Source organism: Mercenaria mercenaria, chromosome 14, assembly GCF_021730395.1.
Source record: "Mercenaria mercenaria strain notata chromosome 14, MADL_Memer_1, whole genome shotgun sequence".
In the NCBI taxonomy this organism is placed as follows: Eukaryota; Metazoa; Mollusca; class Bivalvia; order Venerida; family Veneridae; genus Mercenaria; species Mercenaria mercenaria.
The window spans coordinates 51,636,593-51,659,289 of NC_069374.1; the positions used below are offsets into that span (position 1 = coordinate 51,636,593).

General features: G+C 33.9%; 1 protein-coding gene across 1 annotated transcript in view; it reads left to right on the plus strand.

Moving 5' to 3' along the window:
• The window catches only part of LOC123527489 (rootletin-like), a 119,020-nt gene that overhangs the window by 59,986 nt on the left and 36,337 nt on the right, over window positions 1-22,697 (plus strand). Inside the window, exons 4-15 of the mRNA XM_053522623.1 lie at window positions 2,416-2,499; window positions 3,374-3,499; window positions 10,412-10,527; window positions 11,387-11,552; window positions 12,054-12,266; window positions 15,321-15,442; window positions 17,754-17,889; window positions 18,995-19,410; window positions 19,796-20,047; window positions 20,869-20,996; window positions 21,553-21,716; window positions 22,268-22,391. Of these exons, the coding sequence (XP_053378598.1) occupies window positions 2,416-2,499; window positions 3,374-3,499; window positions 10,412-10,527; window positions 11,387-11,552; window positions 12,054-12,266; window positions 15,321-15,442; window positions 17,754-17,889; window positions 18,995-19,410; window positions 19,796-20,047; window positions 20,869-20,996; window positions 21,553-21,716; window positions 22,268-22,391 (2,047 nt within the window). The remainder of the gene's footprint in view (window positions 1-2,415; window positions 2,500-3,373; window positions 3,500-10,411; window positions 10,528-11,386; window positions 11,553-12,053; window positions 12,267-15,320; window positions 15,443-17,753; window positions 17,890-18,994; window positions 19,411-19,795; window positions 20,048-20,868; window positions 20,997-21,552; window positions 21,717-22,267; window positions 22,392-22,697) is intronic.

Sequence of the window (22,697 nt, forward strand, 5' to 3'; positions counted from 1 at the left end):
AAAACTTTTATTGTCCGAATTTAGAACACAGCCATATTGCCTTTTTAAATTACATAAATTAACTACTGCTTGTTTCATAGCTATTTTTAAAGTATTAAAATAGATTTTAAAGTTTAAAGGCACTGCCCTCCAGATCGTTCCAAAACAAAAAAAAGAAGATTTTTTTAGATATCTGGAAATTAACGCTGTATTTCTTAAGAATGCTTTGAAACTTAATTACTGACAGACTATATGTTACGGAAACACATAGCCAAAGTCTGGAGGTCAGTCCCTTTAAGAAGCAGAACAATTCTGCATACCATGGTAAAATGTAATGTAGGATTTTACTCTTGTTCACAGCTTTTTTAATGCTGAGAGTTATGTCCCTTTACTCATAAAAATTGATTTGGTTATAATGATATTGTTATACAATATCAAGTTTAATATATTAGTCACGGGGTTATAAGTCTGTTAGTTTAATTCATACTTTCAAGCAATAAAACTATTGTAATCTTTAAGAATCCGCTTTTAAACGTGAAATATTCATGTACATTGTAATTGTGCACTATTTTGTATAACTCTTTCTGTAATATAATCGAAATTCAATTTTTAGAACAAAACAATGAATTAAATGTCTAGTCTTGTAAAGAAATCATGCATAAAAATGAAATGAGCTTAGGTTTAAGTTATGTATATATCGACATGGGATCCAAGACAGTTTTCGATTCCATAAAAGTTTATAAAGTTTGTATAGAATGCCAATAGAATATTATGTTACATCATGTATGCAATTTTTTTTTTTTAAAGTTATTATGAATTCTAACAAGACCCGATTTGTTTCTCTAATTAACAAAGAAGGCTGAAAACTGTGTATTATTATTCAACAATTCATCTTTCTGACGTCGTACTTATTACGTCATGGCTTTAGATGGCATAGTGGCGCGCTGGAAAAGAAATAACAGAAATCAGGCAAACATTTGATGGATATCGGCAAGAACAAAATAATCCTGTTAATAACGTGTTGTTTAGATCCGTAATATATCACTCCGGCTGCACCCTCGTGATATAATTTCTTCGCATCTTAACTCCAAACAATGATTTTATTCAATGACAAATCATTGTTTTGGATTATATCATTTCTGAAATATATTTGATAAAAGTTATATTTTATTTTAATACCCGCTTTTAAGGTGGTGGAGCATCTAAGTGACAACCTGAAATTTATGTTTCTATGTATTCCCCCTCCTCCGCCACTCACAACTTGGCTGATGTTTATTTGTGGCCTTCAGAATCTTGCCATGTCATAGAGACAAACTCTTTAAGAATATAATTGCTAAACTATATTAATAGTAATGATAATAATAAGTTTCAAAATTAAGCATGTCTATATTTGAGTAGATTAGTTCACCAAAAGCTTCAGTTTGTTGAACTTCCAATTGTGATTTTCAAACTTTAGCTGAAAGGTAGCAAAGCTTCTTGTTTCAAAATTTTGCTGAACTTTATTTCTTATTTTTTGAATTTACAGAACTGTTTCAGAAACTATAAAAATTATATTAATGGTGTTTAGTTTTTTGCTCGCCTTGCTATGTGGCAGGTAAAGAATTTATTTGACGTCACACAACAAAATTTACATCATCGATCATTAGTAATTGTACACAGTCTCTCATAGTCACAAAATCATGCATCATGCCTCAGAAATAAGTTTTTCAGCAACCATTACTTCATATACCACAAAGAATGAGCATGGTAATGATTTCCACAGGGCTCTAATATGAACTTTCTGTTCTGCATAGCAATGGAATGGCATCAAGAAAATCATAAATCTGACTTTTGGTTTTGCATGCTCTTGATTGTCACTGAGCATCGTTTAATTTTTCCCGCCTTTTTCAACAAAATTTGAAAAAAATAATGCTCAGTCATATTTTTTTACTTTACGCTGAATTGTTTTTACTGTGCCCTGGTTATTGTAGTTTAAACCTACACAATGTATGCACCATTTTATCATTTTCTTGGATTATCATTTCGTAAGTTATTAGTTTAGATGATTTTAAGTTGTAAGTGCAGTCAGAGTTGAAATTGATAGAAAATGGCTGAGTTTACAATAAAAAAATATCAGACTGTATAAGTAATTTCATAAGAAATATACCAATCCAGAGTTTTACAATAGTTACTTCCCTTAGTATATTTACAGTCATTTGTAAAATGGGTAAACATTAATGTTTGTTAACTTGTGAGGAGAATTTTACACTTAATCATCAACCACGTGTTTGTATCGGTCAAAGGGAAGTAACTTACCCTCTGTGAAACGGCCAGAAGTTAAATTTTGCTTGTATATTTTCATACATTTAAAATTTCTTTGACTCAATAATATGTTTGTTTCCCTTTTCTAGTGTTTTACCTCCTGTTTCATCATTTACGGCGTGATTAATTTTTCAGCTTTTACAATACAAGAAAAAATGCACGGATTATGAAGATAACCTCAAATTTAAAGAGATTATGGAGCGTGACACTGAGAAAAAGGTAACTACCTCAGCTAGGTCACAGGCCTAGATGACAGGAAACTCTAGGCCTAACCGCAGCCAGCATGAACGTCCAGCATATCTCGTGTATATACTCAAGCCATAACCTTTTTGTATACTTCCTAACATTGTGTTTGTTTAACACTCATTCTCATATAAAGTGGCAAGTTTGAATTAAAAAAAAAAATGTAAAATTATACAAATATGTCAATGTTACTTTTCATTTATTAGATATAATTGTCCAAACATTTGTAGCAACTGATTTAAAATATAGAAAATTAATTCATTAACGTTTTGAAAATTGTATATTGGCCTCTTTAAATAGAGTCAACACAAAGAAAAGTACTTTAAATTCAGCTCTCAGCTTTATATGAGAATTCAGTTAAATGGACAACTGTGTTGTATAATATATAACACTATGATGTCTATGTACTTGTCTGTATCTAACTGCTATAACTAACACGTACATGTTGAAACAGGTTCTTCAGTATAAGAAAAAGGTGGAAGACCTTGAGGTCGAGTATGCAGATTTAAGGACGCGTTACGATACTGAAAAGAGGGTAAGGTCAAAGGTCATTAGGTCAGACCAGTAGGTGAAGGTTGCATGATTTGCCTGATTGATATCTTTCATGCTGTTTGTTTCTATAAATAGCACACAAGAAAAATTTCTATTTCTGTTCCATGCAGTGTTTGTAGTAATAGACGTAGAAATGTGTTTTCATTTTTTAACCATCTTCAAAGAAGACAGTATGGAATTTATCTCTGGCAAAAACCTTCACAGTTTGTAGAAGACACGAACCACATCCAAGCATGTCATGGGGTTTTTCTTATAATTTTTATCATTTTTGCACAATTTTTTCATTATTACAAAATAGGTCCTGCAGTACAAACGTAAATGCACCGAGTTAGAGCTGGAGTCAGCCTCTGGCAATAACGAAAGTATTCCTGAATCTTCCGGGAGTAGAGAGCAAACACCTTCTAAAGCATCTGGTGATAGATCTGTGAGTAAATGGTTGCCATGGTGATTTGACACCCTTGTTTGTGTCTCCTTGGATACTATGACCTTGACTTTTGGTCAAGACAATACCCAGATAACTGATAGCCAGATAACTGGTCACATGACTTGTTTTGTAGATAGTACAACACTGTGTGATGTGTGTTACCAAATGTATCACCCCTGCTGAAGTTGTGAAAGATTAAAATATCTACCACATGTACATTCTTTAAGAATCAAAAATTCGTATTGACCATGTTTACCTACTGTTGAGTTCAGTTGAATGAAATTAAGATGCAGTTTAGTGTTTGTCTTTCGCTATAAGCATTTTCTGTCTAGTATCTAATAAGCAGAAAGAAAGACTACAAACAGCTTAATTGTTTAATGATACAAATTACTGAAAATATTGCTATAGTCTCAGAAATAAGAAATAGTGAAATTAGGTTTCTTTAAATGTCTAGATCTTCAGCAGGTTTGATACCAGAAATATATGTGTTTTCCTCTCCTCTCCTCTCCTTTCCAGACTTTTTTTCCAGTTGCTTTATTATATGTGAATAGAAACTTACATGCAGATAAATTAAAACAGAGCCAATATTTTCATTATTACATTAAAGACGCTTGCTGCAGTTTCTTGTATGAGAGATGGGGCAAAAATTTCCCAATAGAAGAATTTGTTCAAATTTTGTGTATGTCTCATGTTAGAAACAGAAAATATTAATATAAAAACAGTTATAGGTCACTGTGCTTGTTTAGGAGTTATCTGCCCTTAATACTGGATTTTTCTTCAAATTTGCATATTCAAGGGCAGATAACTCATGAACAAGCATGGTGACCTTTGATTATTTTGTCGAGCCCGCTTGCAGTGAGCTTAATATAGTTTCCACTTTCGGTGTGTGTGCGTCCTCCAGATTTTGTCCGGACCATAACTTTGACATGCATTGTCCAATCCTGTTTATATTTGGCATGAATGTTAACCCCAATGAGAAGGCATGTTGCGCGCAAACCCCATGTTCCTATGTCAAAGGTCAAGGTCACAGTTGGAGGTCAAAGGTCAAATTGAAGTTTTTCCGGAGCATTTCTTCTTCATGCATGGTGGGATTTTGATGTAACTTGGCATGAATGTTCACCATTATGAGACTGAGTGTCATGCGCAAGAACCAGGTCCCTAGGTCCAAGGTCAAGGTCACACTTGACAGCTGGCAGGCTAGACATTCCACCCGTGGGCATACTTGCTTTATAATTCTGTTTCTAACAGAATATGACACTGTTCATGTACAAAGTTTGAACAAATTATATTATTGGGACATTTTTCACCCAAAACTGCTGCAACCTTCTTTAACTAGAAATATAATATTGTTATGGTATACCCCTGAATAAATGCCCCAGGGGTTGCATTGTGAAAAAAAAAGGAGCATTTATGTTGGGGTCAAGTTTTTTTGAAAAGAAATAAAAATTCCAGAGTTTATATAATTATATACGAAATTTCTGATGAATGAAGTTTAACAATTATTACTAAAATATTGCTGATATTTGCATATAAAGTGTAGGAGACAGGGCTGTATTGTGGGTGCAATTATTACAGGATATATGTTACTGGATATACTAGATAATGCTAACTTTTATAAATCTATAAAATCTAGATTTTGAAAGAAAAAGATCGAGAGGGTCTCTTTTAAAAGCAGTTACGTAAGCTTAAAGAAAAAGAAAAGAACACGGAATAGTAATCTCTTATGCACAATTTGTGCTTCTTAAATCTTCATTATGTTCTTTTAATTTTTTTTTTTTTTTTTTTTTGAAAAAAGAAAATGTTCCTGGTGCATTATCAATATCTATATCAGCAATTATAAAGATCCACAATGAAAAAGACACGAAAAATGATTTGATTAAAACTGTACTAGTTTTTGCTTCATATTTTAAAGGATTGCTTGCAAAACTATTTTATGTGCATTTAAATTAAAATGGACATGAAATAATTTTGCAGTTAACAAGTTTATAAATGCATGCCAAGTTTTAGCTAGATCATAGATTTTTGTTTGTTTGTTTGTTTGTTTGAGTGTCTGTAATATTCGATTAAGGTAACTGAAGTTGTTTTTTAGTATAATGTATATTATGTCATATTTAAGGAGGTATTATAAGGAACAATAATTTTTGTTAACAAAGCATGCATAATGGAACTATATAACATAATTGATGAATTTGAAGCGATATGTGTTTGATTCTATGTGTAATTTCTTCATTTTTTTTTTGACTTAATCAGAGTTATAAGATAGGAAATCCATTTATAGAAGCTGGAGTAAAAGTGACATATGCACTGATTTTTTAGCATTGAAAAAAGGTAAATCAGGGATACATTTCACATCTCTTTTAAAAAAAGTTTACATTCAGGATTAAGTTTAAAGGTTGTTTTTTTTCCAAATGGTGAAAATTTTAGATTAATGTATATGTATAACTTTTTATGAGAATGTTTTTTAACGAAGCTTGCTTATAGCTGAAAATTCATTGAGGCAAATTAAATGTTTGTTTATTCTTAGAAATGAAATATTCCTTTTTTGGAGAAAAAAATATGATTCTTTGAAGGAGCTTTTGCAGTGTATGTAAAGAAAGGAAATGATAATTGTTTGTAAAAATAAATTTGAAGTAAGAATTATCTTTCTTTTGCTGTAGACTATCAAAAATATATATTAGGTGAAAAAGTAGACAAAATACACTTAAATTCTATGTTTCTTTAACATTTATTGAGAATGAATTGAAAAAAATAAAGTCTATAAAAAAGAATACATTCTTTCTGTATTATATTGATTTAAAGGATTTAAATATGTTAAAACAAACATTTAAACAATTTGACAATAGCCAGTTTGGAGAGACCAGTCTAAACGCATTTGCTAGTTGTGCACAGACAACCATTAATGTCATTAGAGGATCACAATGACACTCGGGTAACCTTAAGTATAGGCGTTAAAAACAGATTAATTCATAAGAGGATTTTCGGCAGTTGAAACACTTGAATAAGAAAGTTTGGCAAAGTTTGTATCGTTTCCCCGATAGTGTCATTATTACTGTATGTAACGTTCTTTACCGTTCTAACTGGTTAAGTATACAGTGTGCAATTTGTAAAATTCAATTCTGTAAACGTCACAGATAAGAATCTTAAGACCATTGTTGTGTACATGTTAAAGGGGTTTATACGTATTCTAAAGGCGTTATAATAGGAATCGATTGAAGTTTTTACTTTACATGACCTCTTGGATTTATCGCTGTGCGAGCGCAAATTTTTTAATATCTCGCTTAGTTACTGTGCTGGGAATGGAATAAAGGAATAAAATGTCCTGGAATAGATATAATCGAGATGTGAGTAAAGATTTTTGATCTGCTTATACAAATCCGTTGACATTTTTATTTATAATTTTTATAAATATTTTACACTTGACGGCATTGTAGAAGAATTTATTTGTATTAATATAAATTTTTGGTAAGTGTTTCATGTAATGTGCACGTTTTTTTTTTTTAATGGCATTCGGATAAAAGCTCTTACAACTTGTTTTTGAAGTGGTTTAAGTATGGCCCGATTTTGTCAGCGATTTGTTATTTGCATTTTAATGAACATACAAAATATGTCCTTCAGTTTTCGTGTTATCTATTGATTGTTGAAGAACCTTATTTGGAACAGTATTGTTTGCAAGAACGAACACGAATAAAACTTTGTAGCGATTAGGTTTAAACTAATTGTTTCTTGTACAAAATTGTACATAGTGTAATTATCTAAATTAACCTCGTATTACAATTTATACTTGTAAAGTTTATAAAAACTTAAAAAAGGGTTAACTCAAACTTGTTTAAGAGTTAATATCAATATTTATGTTTTACATAAACATTTTGTATACCTAAATCCTCTTGGAGTTTCTGAATTAGTACATAAGTGTTTAATTTATAAGTATTTAATTCAAAAGTAAATTTTCATATTTCTGTGCTGTTCTCTGTATGAAATGGTGTGTTTCAGTAGACAAACATTCTAACCCTTACACTGCTAAATTTCTATAATGAACTTGACCATCTTTCAATTTGGACAGTTCCATTAACTGTTAAAAGGGGTGTTTACCAAAAAGATACTGACTGAATGGCGTACAGTGCAGATCATGATCAGACTGCACGGATGTGCAGGCTGATCATGATCTACACTGGTCGCAAAGGCAGAATCACTTGTGTCCAGCATGATAAGGGTTAAAGGGGATATGAATGTTTCTTTTAATAATATGAATCATTAAAAAAACATTTTCATAACTAAAAAGTGAATTAATATAACCACACACTATTTAATTAAATATAAATATCTTAAGTACTTAGCAGGTGTTAAAATACAATGCATTACCGTAACCTTTGCCCTGCTAGATATATTTCTACAATGGACTGGTCCATCATTCAATTTGAGCAGTACCAACTATTATTCAAAAGAGGGGTCACTGAAGATTTACTGACTGAATAGCAAACAGTGCAGACCATGATCAGACTGCACGGATGTACAGGCTCATCTTGGTCTGCACTGGTCGCAATGGCAGAATCACTTGCTGCCAGCAGGCTAAAGGTTAATGTCAAATATGAAATACTGTTGAAAATTGCTTTTATTTTTTCCAAACACAGTCAATTAGTTATAATTGTACATAACACCAGTGGTACAATAACAGAGTTAAATTAATTCTGTTACAGGGCAAATATTTCTCCTTGAATATTTCTTATACCGGTATTTGAACACCTCGGCTGACCAAAGGAACATAATATGAGTCGGGGATATTAGTCCTTTGATATAATATTCTCAAACAATTAAAGTTATTGATTAAAAACTTTTACTTTACCAACAGTTAAAGGGTATTATATGATTGTAGAATAAAGTATTGTGGGAAACATAATCCATTTAAGATTAATCCAAAATAGCGTAACAGGACTGGTTTTTCTCACATTGTAGTCGCAATATTTCTTTGTATTATTTCATTTCACGCAATATTATGCACACTCGGAAAAAAACTGAGGGAAATTACCTATCAGTTTAAATAATAAATGATCACAATAAAATTAAACATACCAATATATTTCTTTTTTTTTTGTCCAATTGAAAGAAAAGTAAATTTCACGGGTGACATAAATAAGTGCTTTGAACTGATATTGGATTGACATTATATGTATCAGAACCTCAAAAGCTGTTTGGACATAAACATAAATTGGCTAAGTCAGCATGGCTTTCTGGCAAGGAGATATTGATGTGAGTTTTTTTTTTTGTTTTGTTTTTTTCGGATTTATTTTGAAATGTGAAATATAAGTAATTTTTTTATTTATATGATATTATCATTTTTCCTCAAAAATTGCAGTGAAATGGAAAAAAATAAAAGTATTTCTGAAAAACAGATGCTCTTTTAATGAACTTTCAGAACTGAAACAAAAAACAAAACAAAAAGTAGTAAAAACTTAATAAAAATTTGATATTGAAATTAAAAAAAGAGGTTAAAGATATTTTAATAAATTGCTGTTAAAACTTTTATAATGAAAAATTACTACTGAAACACACACAAAAAAGAAATTTCATAATATTAATAATCTGTTTATGAAATGATATTACATGTATCAGTTTTACTGTCTCGACTGAAACACTCGCAGTCTTTTTACCAACTTGATTGAATTTCTTTTTTTTTAATGCCTTAAAAGATTGTTCATTATGCATGCTTTTTACAAGGTAAGAGTTTTTAAATAAGTTAAAAATGACACTCATAATCATACTCATAACTCCATTTAATTTTTGTTAACATAAAATTTAGTGGTTTTGGTCAAAATGAAATATTTCGTGGGTCCATGGATTTGTGGATTTTTATGTCATTTGGATTGGATCTTTTGGACTTACACAGCCATGAAATCGATGAAAATAACTATTCCACAAAATTTCAGAAATTAACTGATACCGAAAGCATGTAAATGAAGTGCATGTATAGTTATTTTTCTCTGTGAAAAGGAAAAAAGTTTGAAAAATATTTTCTAAATTTAGTTAATACAGCTGTCCCTTGATCTTTGCATGAGGTAAATTATTAATCAACTGCTGTGCAAACGTTCTTTACATAGACCTTGTTTGCATTTTAAAGTATTGTATAAGATTTGTTTGCTTTAATTTTGTATAAAAAGTCTTTTAACAAACATGGATTCTATTGGATACAGATTGTTAATTCAGAGTGATTGATTTTGGTTTTTGTGACTCATATTATCTTAAAGCGACTTGTCCTGTAGATATATAGTAAAAATGAATTTCTCTCAAAATTAAAAATAAAATCATTGAAGTTGTATCTAATTTGTTTACTTTTCGGCAAGGAAAAGGCGAAGTCTGGCCAGGGTTTTGCATATGGACAATTTCATTAAATTTGATGTGCCCATTTTCACTTCTATTATTATTTTTGCATTGTGAAATGCTTGATCTATATCAAACTGTATGTATTTAAAGATTTGAAAATTTTGACCCAATATCTGAGAAAGAAGCTTTAAGATGTAAGTAAGTTCAAAAGCAAATGTAAAATGCAACAAATTAAAAGCAAATTGAAAATCTACTAAATACTTCTTAGCATCACTGTTTATTTGTGATATTTGTAGATAGTCACTTGATAACAAAGCTTTGTAGTCTGATCGCTTGATTTTGTTTCTGTCTATTAAAGTACAAATGAGATTGAAAACTTTGATTGAATATTCCCTTTTAATAGGAACACTTTTAAGGTTATTTTGCTTACAAAACTTTTTTGTTTCATAGGCAGTGATAGGTCTTTTCACTGTAATATCAAGGAGTGTAAAAAACAAAAGCATGTAGAGAATAACTATAAAAAGGAGTTATTAAATTTCCTATTAACTCCCTTCATTTTCTCAAACATTCCTATTACCTCCCTTTATTTTCTCCAAGTTACAGAGTACACACGATAGACTAGATAGTACCGAGGCCCGTTTAAGGATGGCTGAGTCAGAACATAACACAGACCTCGAGCAGGCCCTCATCAAGTTGGAGGAGGAGCAACAAAGGTAATTAACATAATATCATTTGCATATTTATGATTAAATTAGCATTAATGAAGTATTAATGAATGTTTGTTTTCAATAAGTGACTTAAAACTTAATTTTAATGAGATCAATAACGTAAGTTCATTGTGCTGTAGTAGATTTTTGAATCATCCATTACGTAAGTTCAAAGTACTATAGTAGAGGATTTTGAATCTTCCAGTATATAAGTTCAATGTACTATAGTAGAGGATTTTGAATCCTTAATTATATAAGTTCAGTGAAGAGGATTTTGAATCCTCTGTTACATAAGTTCAATGTATTTAATTAAAGGATTTTAAATCTTCTGTTGCACAAGTTCAGTGTTATGTAGTAGAGGATTTTGAATCATCCATTATATAAGTTCAATGTACTTTAGTATCTAGAGGATTTTGAATCTTCCACTATATAAATTCAATGTACTATGGCAAAGCATTATGAATCCTCCATTATATAAGTTCAATGTACCATAGTAAAGGATTTTGAATACAATCCTTTTCCTTCATCAGGCTCTTGGTTCGAGTTATGCTTGATACAAAATCCTTCATGTAAGAAATACATCAATCTGGGATGCAGAAGATACAGGTGGCTTCTACATGAATACCTACTTATGTCTGTAATTGCATTAGGTGTGTCCCCACAAATAAGCTGGAAAGTTACAATCACCGTGTTTTAACCTTATTGGTCTTGACATAACTTAAAACCCAGTATAAAAGAAAAAACATCCATGTCTGAATTCTTAGGGATAGTCTGTAAAAACTGAAAAAGAAAGACTGTAATTGGTTATCTTCTGTGACTAAAGAAATATATCAGTTTTGAAAATGTGTTATTTGTTCTTTCCCAGGTCTGCCAGTCTTGCTCATGTGAATGCCATGTTGAGGGAACAGTTAGACCAGGCGACAGCAGCTAACCAGTCATTAACCAGCGATATCCACAAGCTCACCGCTGATTGGCAAAAAGCCAGGGAAGAACTTGACATCAAAGAAAATGAGTGGAGGGAGGAGGAGCAGGTAGGCGGAGCTTAATATTTAATACGATGAAGCATTTCCAGTAGATTATGTTCATCGTCTAGTTGTATGACACAGGGCTAGGAGTCACTAGAGTTGGTTCTAAACCCCTCTAACCGAAATTACTACTATGCTTTTGATAAGAGTCTAGTGCAACTCATCAGTGTTTTACACCTTGAATGCTAAAGAGCCATGGAACCATCTGGAAATGAACATCTTGTGTATCTTGCTGTACCTTCCATTTAAAATTACAGACAATTAAATGGTCATATGGGCAACTGTAAAAAAGCTTGAGTAGATACAGAGGTTGTTTTAAGCATGTTCTTATACATGCAAATAGGGTTCCTCTTCCACTAGTTAAGCTAAAATATCTTTGTGGCTTTACTTGTTAATGTGACTTGAAATCCAAATGGAAATGAAATGGAAAACATAAACATTATGGAACATTTGTGGTACTATATTCTAATGTTTTATAAAATGCCCATGATTTTTTTCCTATTTCAGAGCTTCAACGATTACTTTAGTGCGGAGCATGGCCGTCTTCTCTCTCTGTGGCGTGCGGTTGTCGCTTTTCGTCGCAACTTCAGCGAGCTGAAGACAGCTACAGAGAGAGATCTGTCTCACGTGCGTCAGGACGTGACAAAGGCGGCCCGAAGCATGCATACAGCTTGTCTCAACTTGAATGCCAACAATCGCAACACGGAAACTCAGTCACAGGTACGGTTATATGTCTACTTGAAATATAGGTCACCATTGCAGTGCACTTTAATAGTGGTATTTACTCTAACTTTTTCCGTTAGATACTGTTAACAGTATATATTCGCAAATTAATGAAATGACGTCACCCTAACCTTAGTAAACATCCCCACTTTTTGAAATGTAACACCCTAGGGATGTTAATATAGCAGTATATGGTAGAAACACTTTTGTTCTTACTCAGAATGTTTCCTTAAAATTACCTTTAACTCTGATTATTATAGACAGTCACAGAATACACATCTTCTGTTCCGGACTGGGTACAAAACAGTGTTTAAAACTTAAAAAGATTTTGTACGCAAGAAGTTGAATTGTTTCTGTGTCCATTCATTTTTAAGTCTTCAGAGATGTTTCTATATAAGCACAGTGGTGGCATCTGATACTTTTGCTTTTCTGTGTTTAAAAATGATGAAAGTTGGGTAGCAAAATAGATAAATTGAAAGGAAAGGTAATGTAAGTTCCAAACTTAGGAAAATGTACTTTGTTTGAATTTCACATGAGTTTGACAATAATCTTTTCATTAGAACAAAGAATACCACGTTTAAAGCACATAACTGCGCATGACTCATAAATAAATTTAACCAAAATATAATGAAAATTTTACTTTGGTTGAAGATTAGATCGATAATGATCATGTATGTAAGATTAAAATTGTTCCTGGATTCTTTTGTGTTAGGGATTTGATTGTAATAATTTAGTGGAAGACTATACAAATAATAAATACTGAAAATGTTGATTTATACTGATAAGGATTTCCCTTTCGATAATAAGCAGGATTTTGGTAGTTTTAGGTAGATTAGGGTGAATGAAAGTTCTTTTGAGGACATTTGGTTAGTATAGATGCAGAAATTGCACAATAAATGCATAATGTGAAAATAATCTTTAAACAAATATGGCGATAAATATTGAATAAGTATTGAACCTCAGTTTTTCTGAAGTAAAGCTTCTGATAGCACTTAAAAAAATAACCCAGACTGGTTGTAGAGATTGCATGTTTGAGAGAAATAAAATCAGTGTACAAATGTTTGTTAGACTTTAGAGATTAATTAGGCATCATAAATTATCGTTTGTTGAAAATGTTTATTTCACTGTTGAAAAGAAAGTATATTTCAAGGGTAAAAGTAATAAGATATGTTTAAAGATTAACTGTCACTATTTAAAGCAATATTTAAAATAACCAAATTTATGAATAATGTTTCCCAGTGTGAACATCTTGATATAGAATGTTTAATGATGTTGAACATGACTTTGATTATAAGCACATACAAAAAAATTCATTCACATGGCCAGTTAAATTTGTATTTCTGTCAAATATCAGCTGGTGATAGTTTGAGATAGTATTATATAAAGGATATTGACACATGACTTCTGATATAAATTGTTTGACCATGGTTTGTGCCATATCACCATTCTGTATTCATCAACATGTTTTCCTGCCCAATCAGTAAAAAGTTAAAAAAATAATAATGTGGAAATTGACTTCCGATGTCATGTAAATTTGAGCCATGCCATGAGAAAACCAATATAGTGGCTTTGCGACCAGCATGGATCCAGACCAGCCTGCGCAGCTGCCCAGTCTGGTCAGGATCCATGCTATTCGCTTTCAAAGCCTATTGTTATTAGAGAAGCCATTAGCGAACAGCATGGATCCTGCGCGGATGCACAGGCTGATCTGGATCCATGCTGGTCGCAAAGCCACTATGTTGGTTTTCTTATGGTGCAGCTCTAATAATCTTACTGAATTTCTTGCAGGTCTTTATTAATAAGTGCAAATTATAGGTCTCCAAGATAATACATTGTGGTCTTGATGTAAGGCTTTAAAAATCCTATTCTTGACATCTAACATAATCAAAAATTAATTGGTTTTGTACTGCAGTACTGCATTTTGTGAACTTATCATGAAATGAGCCGTGCCATGACAAAACCAACACAGTGGGTTTGCGACCAGCATGGATCCAGACCAGCCTGCGCATCCGCGCAGTCTGGTCAGGATCCATGCTGTCCGCTTTCAAAGCCTATTGCAATTAGAGAAACTGTTAGCGAACAGCATGGATCCTGACCAGACTGCGCGGATGCGCAGGCTGGTCTGGATCCATGCTGGTTGCAAAGCCACTATGTTGGTTTTCCCATGGCACGGCTCAAATATTGTTTTATTGAAGAGCTTTAAAATCAGATAGTTCATCTTTAAAAATCTCATTATCCTGTTTGCTTCTCAGGCAGTTTTATGAAAAATCTTTTTAAAAAGAGCTAAATCTTTTGTCACACCACTTACACCAAGAGTGAAATTTTGTTTTGATATATTTGACCAACACTGCTCATACATGGAAATCTGTAATTTATTCCATGTTGTATGGGTTCAACTGAACTCACAGATATACAATTATAAGTCAGTCAAGTAAATATAAGTTCAGACATGTACTGTAACACATTTTCAGTGTTTAATGGTTGTAGTGTTAATCCATTGGAGTAATTAAGTTTTTGTATTAATTTTACAGTGTGTGAGAGAAAATCTCCTTCAAATGGTAGATATTAGGGTTTAGGATTAACTGTTTCAACCCTTTATTTGCTTTTTCTGCAATATTTAGTTCTCCATTTGATTTAGTAAATATGTTTAATAGATTTAAGTTGTTCTTGTTGAATATAAGCATTTTATAGTAAGATTTTCAGGCTCTCGAGATTTAAGTGTTTGCCGAAGTTACTGGATATTTTTATTTTTTATTATTTTCAAGATCGTCGAGTTTGATAAAAATGGATGTTTTTGTAGAACGTGTACTGAATAGAAATGCCGTCAAAACGTAAAAAAATATAACCAGGAAAAATCGTGTGTAAAATTGACCTGTAAAATCAAATTGTTCTGAAATATGTTAAAATGGTTCTACTTTTTGTATCGTTTTGTTATGAGTCATAACATAAATATATGTTTTTCTCTTGCTAAAATGGTAAGTGAGGGGAAAATTGTTTCGAGGACAGTGCATAGTACAATAGTTTTAAAGTTTCATTTGCTTTTATGTTCAGGTTGCAATGGACCGGGCTTTAGGTGAACGTCAGTCCATTGAGAGCCAGTTGAGAGATGCCCGCCGTGAGGCTGCAGAGCTCCAGGCCCGCTACGATGCTCACAGTGCCGAGCTTAATGCAAGGTATGTAATGTTTGATCCTTACTGAGTTGTAGCTATCTTCTTGAACTGCTTACGCTAAATTCTGACCATAGCGGCCAAATGACTTACCCCTGTTTGGGGCAGCCAGCCTGGCTAGTTACCCCAGTAGGTAGGTCTGGAGGATGTAAGTTTGATACTTGTAAGATATGAAATTCAATGTGCTCCGTGAGGAATTGCCTTAAGATGACTTGCCTGAACTCTTTGATCCTTCACCTCTGATTCATGTGGAGCAGTTGTGAGTTACTTGCAGGGGACAGATCAGTACTGATACAGAACCAAGGAGCTCTGATTAAGTTAACTGACTGCCATTATATAATATAACAAAGGTTGAACAGAAAATATTAAATAAAGGAGAAGTTATGACAGTTTTCTGTTAAGCTATCTGTAACTAAAAGGGGCCTCCGTGGCCAAGTGGTTAAGGTTGCTGACTTCAAATCACTTGCCCCTCATTGATGTGTGTTCGAGCCTTACTCGGGGCGTTGAATTCTTCATGTGAGGAAGCCATCCAGCTGGCTTACGGAAGGTCGGTGGTTCTACCCAGGTGCCCGCTCGTGACGAAATAATGCACGGAGGGGCACCTGGGGTCTTCCTCCACCATCAGAGCTGGAAAGTTGCCATATGACCTACAATTGTGTCGGTGGGATGCTAAACCCAACAAAAATCTGTAACTAAAATACTGTTCAGCCGTGTTGATTGATGCACTGAAGTATTTCTTGATCTTGTACTGGTGTGGAACAGCTACATTTTTTTTTTTTAAATATGTGAGATTTCATTTTGCTTACGCTATTAAAGAGTCACTGCTAGTGTTGTGCCTAATGGTCATGGCATTAATAAGCTAATAAGCTAAGATTAAATGGTCCAAGAAGTGATTATTAACAAAATTATTCATTGATGATTTTTTTTTATCCTATTTATGCCCCTAAAAGAAGCTAAATTTGTTACAGTTTCAACTTTTTTGCTATTTATGTGCTGGTAAGACAGAATATTGTGAAATTGACAGTTCTTGGGCATTGTGTACAAAATGACAGAAAACATTTTTATTGCCTAAAATTGAAATGTTCAGCATTTTTATGCTGAGCTGAATGCAAAGCATGAAATACTTTTACTAGTGTCTTAACCTGTATCCTGCTAAATTTCTATAATGAACTTTGGACAGTACCATTAACTGTTTAAAGGGGTGCTTTCCAAAATTTTACTGACTGAATGACTGCCTCGGTAGCCTAGTGGTAGAGCGTCAGCTTCGAGTGCGGGAGGTCGATCCCCAGCCGCGTCATACCAAAGACATAAATAATGGTACTAGCAGCTTCCTCGCTTGACGCTCAGCATTAAGGGGATAGTGCTAGGACTGGTCAGCCCGGTGTCAGTATAATGTGACTGGGTGGGGTATCATGCCACGTGTCTACGGCGTGATATTCCAGTGAGGCAGCACTATAAAGTTGGGCATTGTGCTCACTGCTACAAGTAGACACCGTCGTTTATATGACTGAAAAATTGTTGAAAAAGACGTTAAACCTGAACACACACACACACACTGACTGAATGGCGAACAGTGCAGATCATGATCAGACTGCATGGATGTGCAGGCTGATCATGATCTACACTGGTCGCAAAGGCAGAATCAATCGTGTCCAGCATGATAAGGGCTAATATCTTTTTCATGTTTAAATAAGCAAAAGATTTTGAGACAAGAGCTGATGGATTATTTTCAAGTAGGTACATCATTTTATAAAGTTAATAAATTGAGGAGCTGTCATATATTTATTTCTATGCACTATTAGTGTAACAAATAAAGGGTCAGAAAAAAAGTTTGAAAAGTGGTCCACTTTCATTGCTGGCAATTTAATCTCTTGTGTCTGCTACGGCAAGTTATAGGCAGACTGTATTGAAACTGTATGCAGACAGCATATTTACTCTCTTGAAATGTCTTGTAGCGCAAAAACTTGTACAATGATAAATTGGCTATATGTATTTACTTTGAAAATACCATTAGCAATTTACAAGGAGTATAACATGCTAATATAACTAGATTTCCATGTTGTTTAAAATTAAATGAGACAGAGGACTTCTATTTTTAAATCAAAATTTTTTTTACAACAGATCCTTTGAACACTTTTTAATGAAAATAAGATAAATCAATTGCAGTCTTTAAATGTGGGATTTCCAAAGAAAAAGAAAATGAGAACATTGTTTTAATGAAAATCTTTATTCGATTTGTTTCCCTTGAGCTGCAATGCATGGTTGTCTCCCTTGATTGGAAGAAAATAAACCATGTAGTTGTCTCCCTTGATTTCAGGGTGAATGAACTGACAATGTCCAATGAGAAATTGAAGATCCAACTTGAAGAGAAGGATAAGACTGTCAGTAACCTGCGTCGCGCTGTTGAGCATCTCGAACTGAAAGCAGGGGAGAGATCCTTTGCTGATATGCATGTAAGTGATAAAAAATTGATGTAAAATTCACTTATTACATGTTCTTTAAGGAATTCTTGAAATATTAGTGTGAAATATAGACATGTATCTGATAATTTCACAGTGAAAAATATGAAATAGAGATTTCAGTAGGTGAAAAAATTTCAAATATACAACATTTTGTTAAAACCATTGAAAACATCCAAAATTGATTTGAGCCGTGCCACGAGAAAACCAACATAGTGGGTTTGCGACCAGCATGGATCCAGACCAGTCTGCGCATCCGCGCTGTCTGGTCAGGATCCATGCTGTTCGCTTTTAAAGCTTACTGGAATTGGAGAAACTGTTAGCGAACAGCATGGATCCTGACCAGACTGCACGGATGCGCAGGCTGTTCTGGATCCATGCTGGTCGCAAACCAATTATGCTGGTTTTCTCATGGCACGGGTCATTTAGTACATGTCATTTAGTGGATTTTTGAAATATTATAGAGAAATATACAAATGTATCTGATAATTTCACAGCGAAAAATATGAAATATATTTATCAGTGGGTGAAGAATATACAATATACAAGATCTAGTTAAAACCATACAAGAAACATGCCTGTAATAAAAAGAAAATTTGTTGATCAGGTATCTTACACTCATGTACATTGGATATTACATTTTCACTTGTGGCTATGCCACATATGAAAATGTTGCATCTGTTGTTCACTTGTTGAAATATATTTTGATCTTGCACTTGAACAAACAAATATTCTTACAAATATTAGTAATTTTCAGTAAGTTTTCTTCTTCTTCTTCTTTAAAATTTCAGTCTAACCTGAAAATGATCAGTGTATTTAACATAATTATTGTCAACATGTACAGTTTTCAGCAGTTTGTGTTAGTGGTTAATTACATGCAGTTTGTTTGAAATGTGTTTTAATTATTATGAAAAGATAATGGAAATCATGTTTAATGATCCTTGACATGTTTCCTAAAGCATAATTTATTGAAACATTCTTGTTGCTCTAGTATTCAGAATATATCACTGAGTGACACTTAACGGAAATGTAAGCCAGACTTTTTAGTTGTTACGCATACTGACTAAATGTTGACTGAAAAACTGCATCATGTTTTCAGGAGTCCGAGATGTCTAGAGCAATCCGCGATGAAACAGAGTCCCTTCACAACGCACTCAGAAGTATCGCAGAGTCAGTCCTTAATGATGCTGATGAAGAAATGCCTGTTGAAGGGGAGACAACTTTGTCAAGAGCACGTTCTACATCTCCGGTTGCACGTGCCAAGTCACCAACTCTCCGCGCACGTTCCAAGTCACCTCTTGACAGAACTAGGTCACCAGCTTTTGCCGATGCAACTTTCTCGGCCGTCCAAGCTGCCCTCAACAAGAGACAGTTGCAGGTCGCAGAGTGCCGTGCCAAGTTGGCGGCGCAGAAAGATCATAACGCTGCACAGAAGAAGCTGATGGATGACATGGAAAATGAGAAGAGACGATTGGAACTACAGATCCTGAACCTGAAGGAAGACCTAGACATTTCGTATGTTATATTTGCATTCTTTAAGACATGTAGCCATAGTAACAATTTTTAGTCACAGTTGAAAATGTGACTAGTGTAAGTGCTTACAGAAAAAAAATGTTTCAATTTTGGAGAGCGAAACATTGTTTTTGTATGTTTTGTTCAGACAGCAATGTTTAAAGTTGTTGACCTTGTATAAACTGACTATTTAGTTGCTAGCTTTGTGTCAGGACTTGTATCAGGGTAAATTATAGCAAAATGCAGTTTTCCACAGATTTCAGTTCAGACTTTCTCATTTGTTTATTTTATTTTTTTATTAACCCAAATACTTTTTTTGGGTGACATGAAATAGATTAATTAAATAATGTATAAAAGCTTTGTAAAGAAATGTTTTTGATGATTTTAGGAGAAGGGACCGCGAGGACACCACCCGTGATAGAGATCGTGTAAAGAACGCACTCGGTCTGACAAGCTCGGAGAAACAACAGCTTGAGAGGGTCCGCAACGAACTGAATGAGCAGATTGAGCAGCTGAACAGCGAGAATGAGAAACTTCAGGCAGCAAATTCTGAACTGCAGAGACAGAGAGATAACCTCGAGGACGACAAAGATGATATCACCAAGGACAAGGATAGACAGATCAAGGAGAATGAGAGATGGTGAGTCAATAAAGCTGTTATATACAATAAATTCCTACAAATTCACATGCACATTAATATCATTCTTGCTGTTCTATTTAAACTCATAGGTTTACACATGTGTTTTTCTGATAAAGCTTAAAAGTAAGAAAGCTTGGAGCTTTTGAGAATTAATCTTGTATTCACTGTCACAGAAAAATCTGGTTCATAGGTTATAAAACTTAGTTTGGAGAGGAGTTTCAGAATCCAGCAATGCCATTGTCCAATTTTTAAACTGAGCATAGAATCAGCAAATCAGATGCCTGAGATTTTAGATTGATCGTCCATTTATGATGTTGAGCCAAGTACTTAGGAGACTCTTATTAGGATGCAAGAATAACACTCTTGGTGGGGTTTTGAACTTTAGTTTATACTAATTCGTTTTAACTTGATTGTGATGAAAGCTTCAAGCTTATTGGCACCACTCTCGAGTCCGCTTTCTGGAAAAACCAGTACTGGTGTCATATGAGAAGTCATGGTCGTGACCCCAGTGGGGCTCTAACCAACAACCACTGGATTGAACGGCTGACACCTTATCCACTAGACCACCGCTCCCCTTTGAACTTGAAGTTTCTGCTGTTGATGGCAGACATTGTACCATTGCTTCCTTTAAAGGTTTAAGATGCTGTACTTCAAAGGAGCGGAATTCTACTATGTAAGAATATTGATGAAAATATGAACCATACATTAAAGACAGTGTAAGTTTGTTTATATCTCTCTTATACTTGGACATCCCTGGTGTATACAAGATTTAGTCATCCGATTTCAGCGGGTTTTATAATGCTTGTTTCTGACATTTACAGCCAGCGTATCATTGAGCAGCAGGAGCACAAGAATTCCAGCTTGAAGGAGGAACTGGTTGCCACAAAGGAGGCTCTGAACAGGGCACTTCTTGACAAAGAGGTGCTGGACCAACAGCGACAGGAAGTCGGTAAGTGAATATGAACTGTACAGATTTTGTTAACTTTGGTAAATGTTTTTGTTAGGTCAAAAAGAAATTAAACCTTGGAGAAAAAAATACTATTAATTCAAAACATTCAGAGCTTCTGGATATATTCTGTGAATTGAATACTTGAAATTTGAATACAGGTTAAGGATGATAAGAAAAAGTTAATTGACTTGTATAATTTTTTGTAAATAAACCACATTTATGGATGCTTGTTGGCTACTTTTCTAAGCAGAAAGGGAGACAACTCAATCAAATTTTGAAAACAGTTTGAAGATAATAGTAATGGTAGTTGATTTGTAATGACAGTCGAAGATTCCATGGATCCTTACTCTTGTATGCTATTTTCGAATTTTAAGCCATGATATAGCTTTTTTTCAGCACTTGGCTGAAAGTTCCTGTTGGGAAAACTAAAATTTCATAAAGATATTATGTAAGATAGTTCAGAGATTGCCAATTGTCATTATTGATGCACCAACTTAATGCATTTTTGCATATGATACATGTATTCAGGATATCATAATACATGGAACATTTCTAGGCGAGGCTCACGCCAAGGCTGAAATGGTGAAGACTGAGCTTGAGGGAGAGCTCCACAAGTCTCGCTCGGAGGAGGCTGCCCTCAAGGACGCCCTCGCCAAGATGCAGGCACTGAACGAAGGCCTTGGTCAGGACAAGATTGAGCTGAACAGAATCATTATGCAGGTAATTGTGATCATCTTTATTTGAAGGCCCCTAGACCTTTCTTCTTTCTCATCCCTGAACAGGGTGGTATGAAAGAGAATTTCTGATGGAGATCATGGTACATTTGTATGAGAAACCTGAGCATTCTGCTTGCATTAGCCAACTTTTAATATTACCATTACATCTGCTTTAATATCTTGTTTCTACCTATGTCTGAACGACAGCTGAAAAGGGTTTCTGCTTTCTCACATGAAATACTGCAAAATCATTCATTTTAGCAGGGGAATAATTTTCATGGATGCGTCAATCAACAAAATTAAATCTCGACAAACAAGAAAAATTGCCTCTTTTTTTTTCCTTGATAAGCAGAAGTCTATAAATTTATATCCTGACAAAAAAGTCATTTTGGACAGAATCAAAATTTTTTTTCCACGAAAATAAATGATTTTACAGTAGGTAGCCTCAGATAGGAATGTAAACTGCCATATGGGATGATAATGTAATAAATCTAAAAAGTATTTTCAATAGTTAAAGACTGTTTGGGTAAATGATTCAGTTGTTGTTTTATTTAGATGGAAGCTGAAAAGGCTGCTGTGTATGGTGAGAAACAAGCCCTGGAACAGGAACGTACTGGTATCCGTGAAGAGCTGGTTCGTGTTGAGCAAGAAAAGATGGACCTTGACACTGAAAAAGCTGGTAAGATTTCAATTGTTTCAGGACTAGAAACTTTGGGACCTGCATTGCAGAGTAAGGTGCCAGGCTTCGATCCACTTGCCCAACACCTTTGCAAGTTTAACTCCTGATTGGAGTGTCATGTGATGAAACGGTTGGCATGTGAAAGGTCAGTGGCTCTACCAATATGTCAGCCCATCACTTAAGAAATTCCAGGAAATGCACTGGGGGGTCTTCTGCCATCATTTTTCAAAGGTAACATAGAAATAAACAGAATAACATTAAGAACAACCATAATGATTTTCAGTAACTAAGGTTATCTTTGTGCAA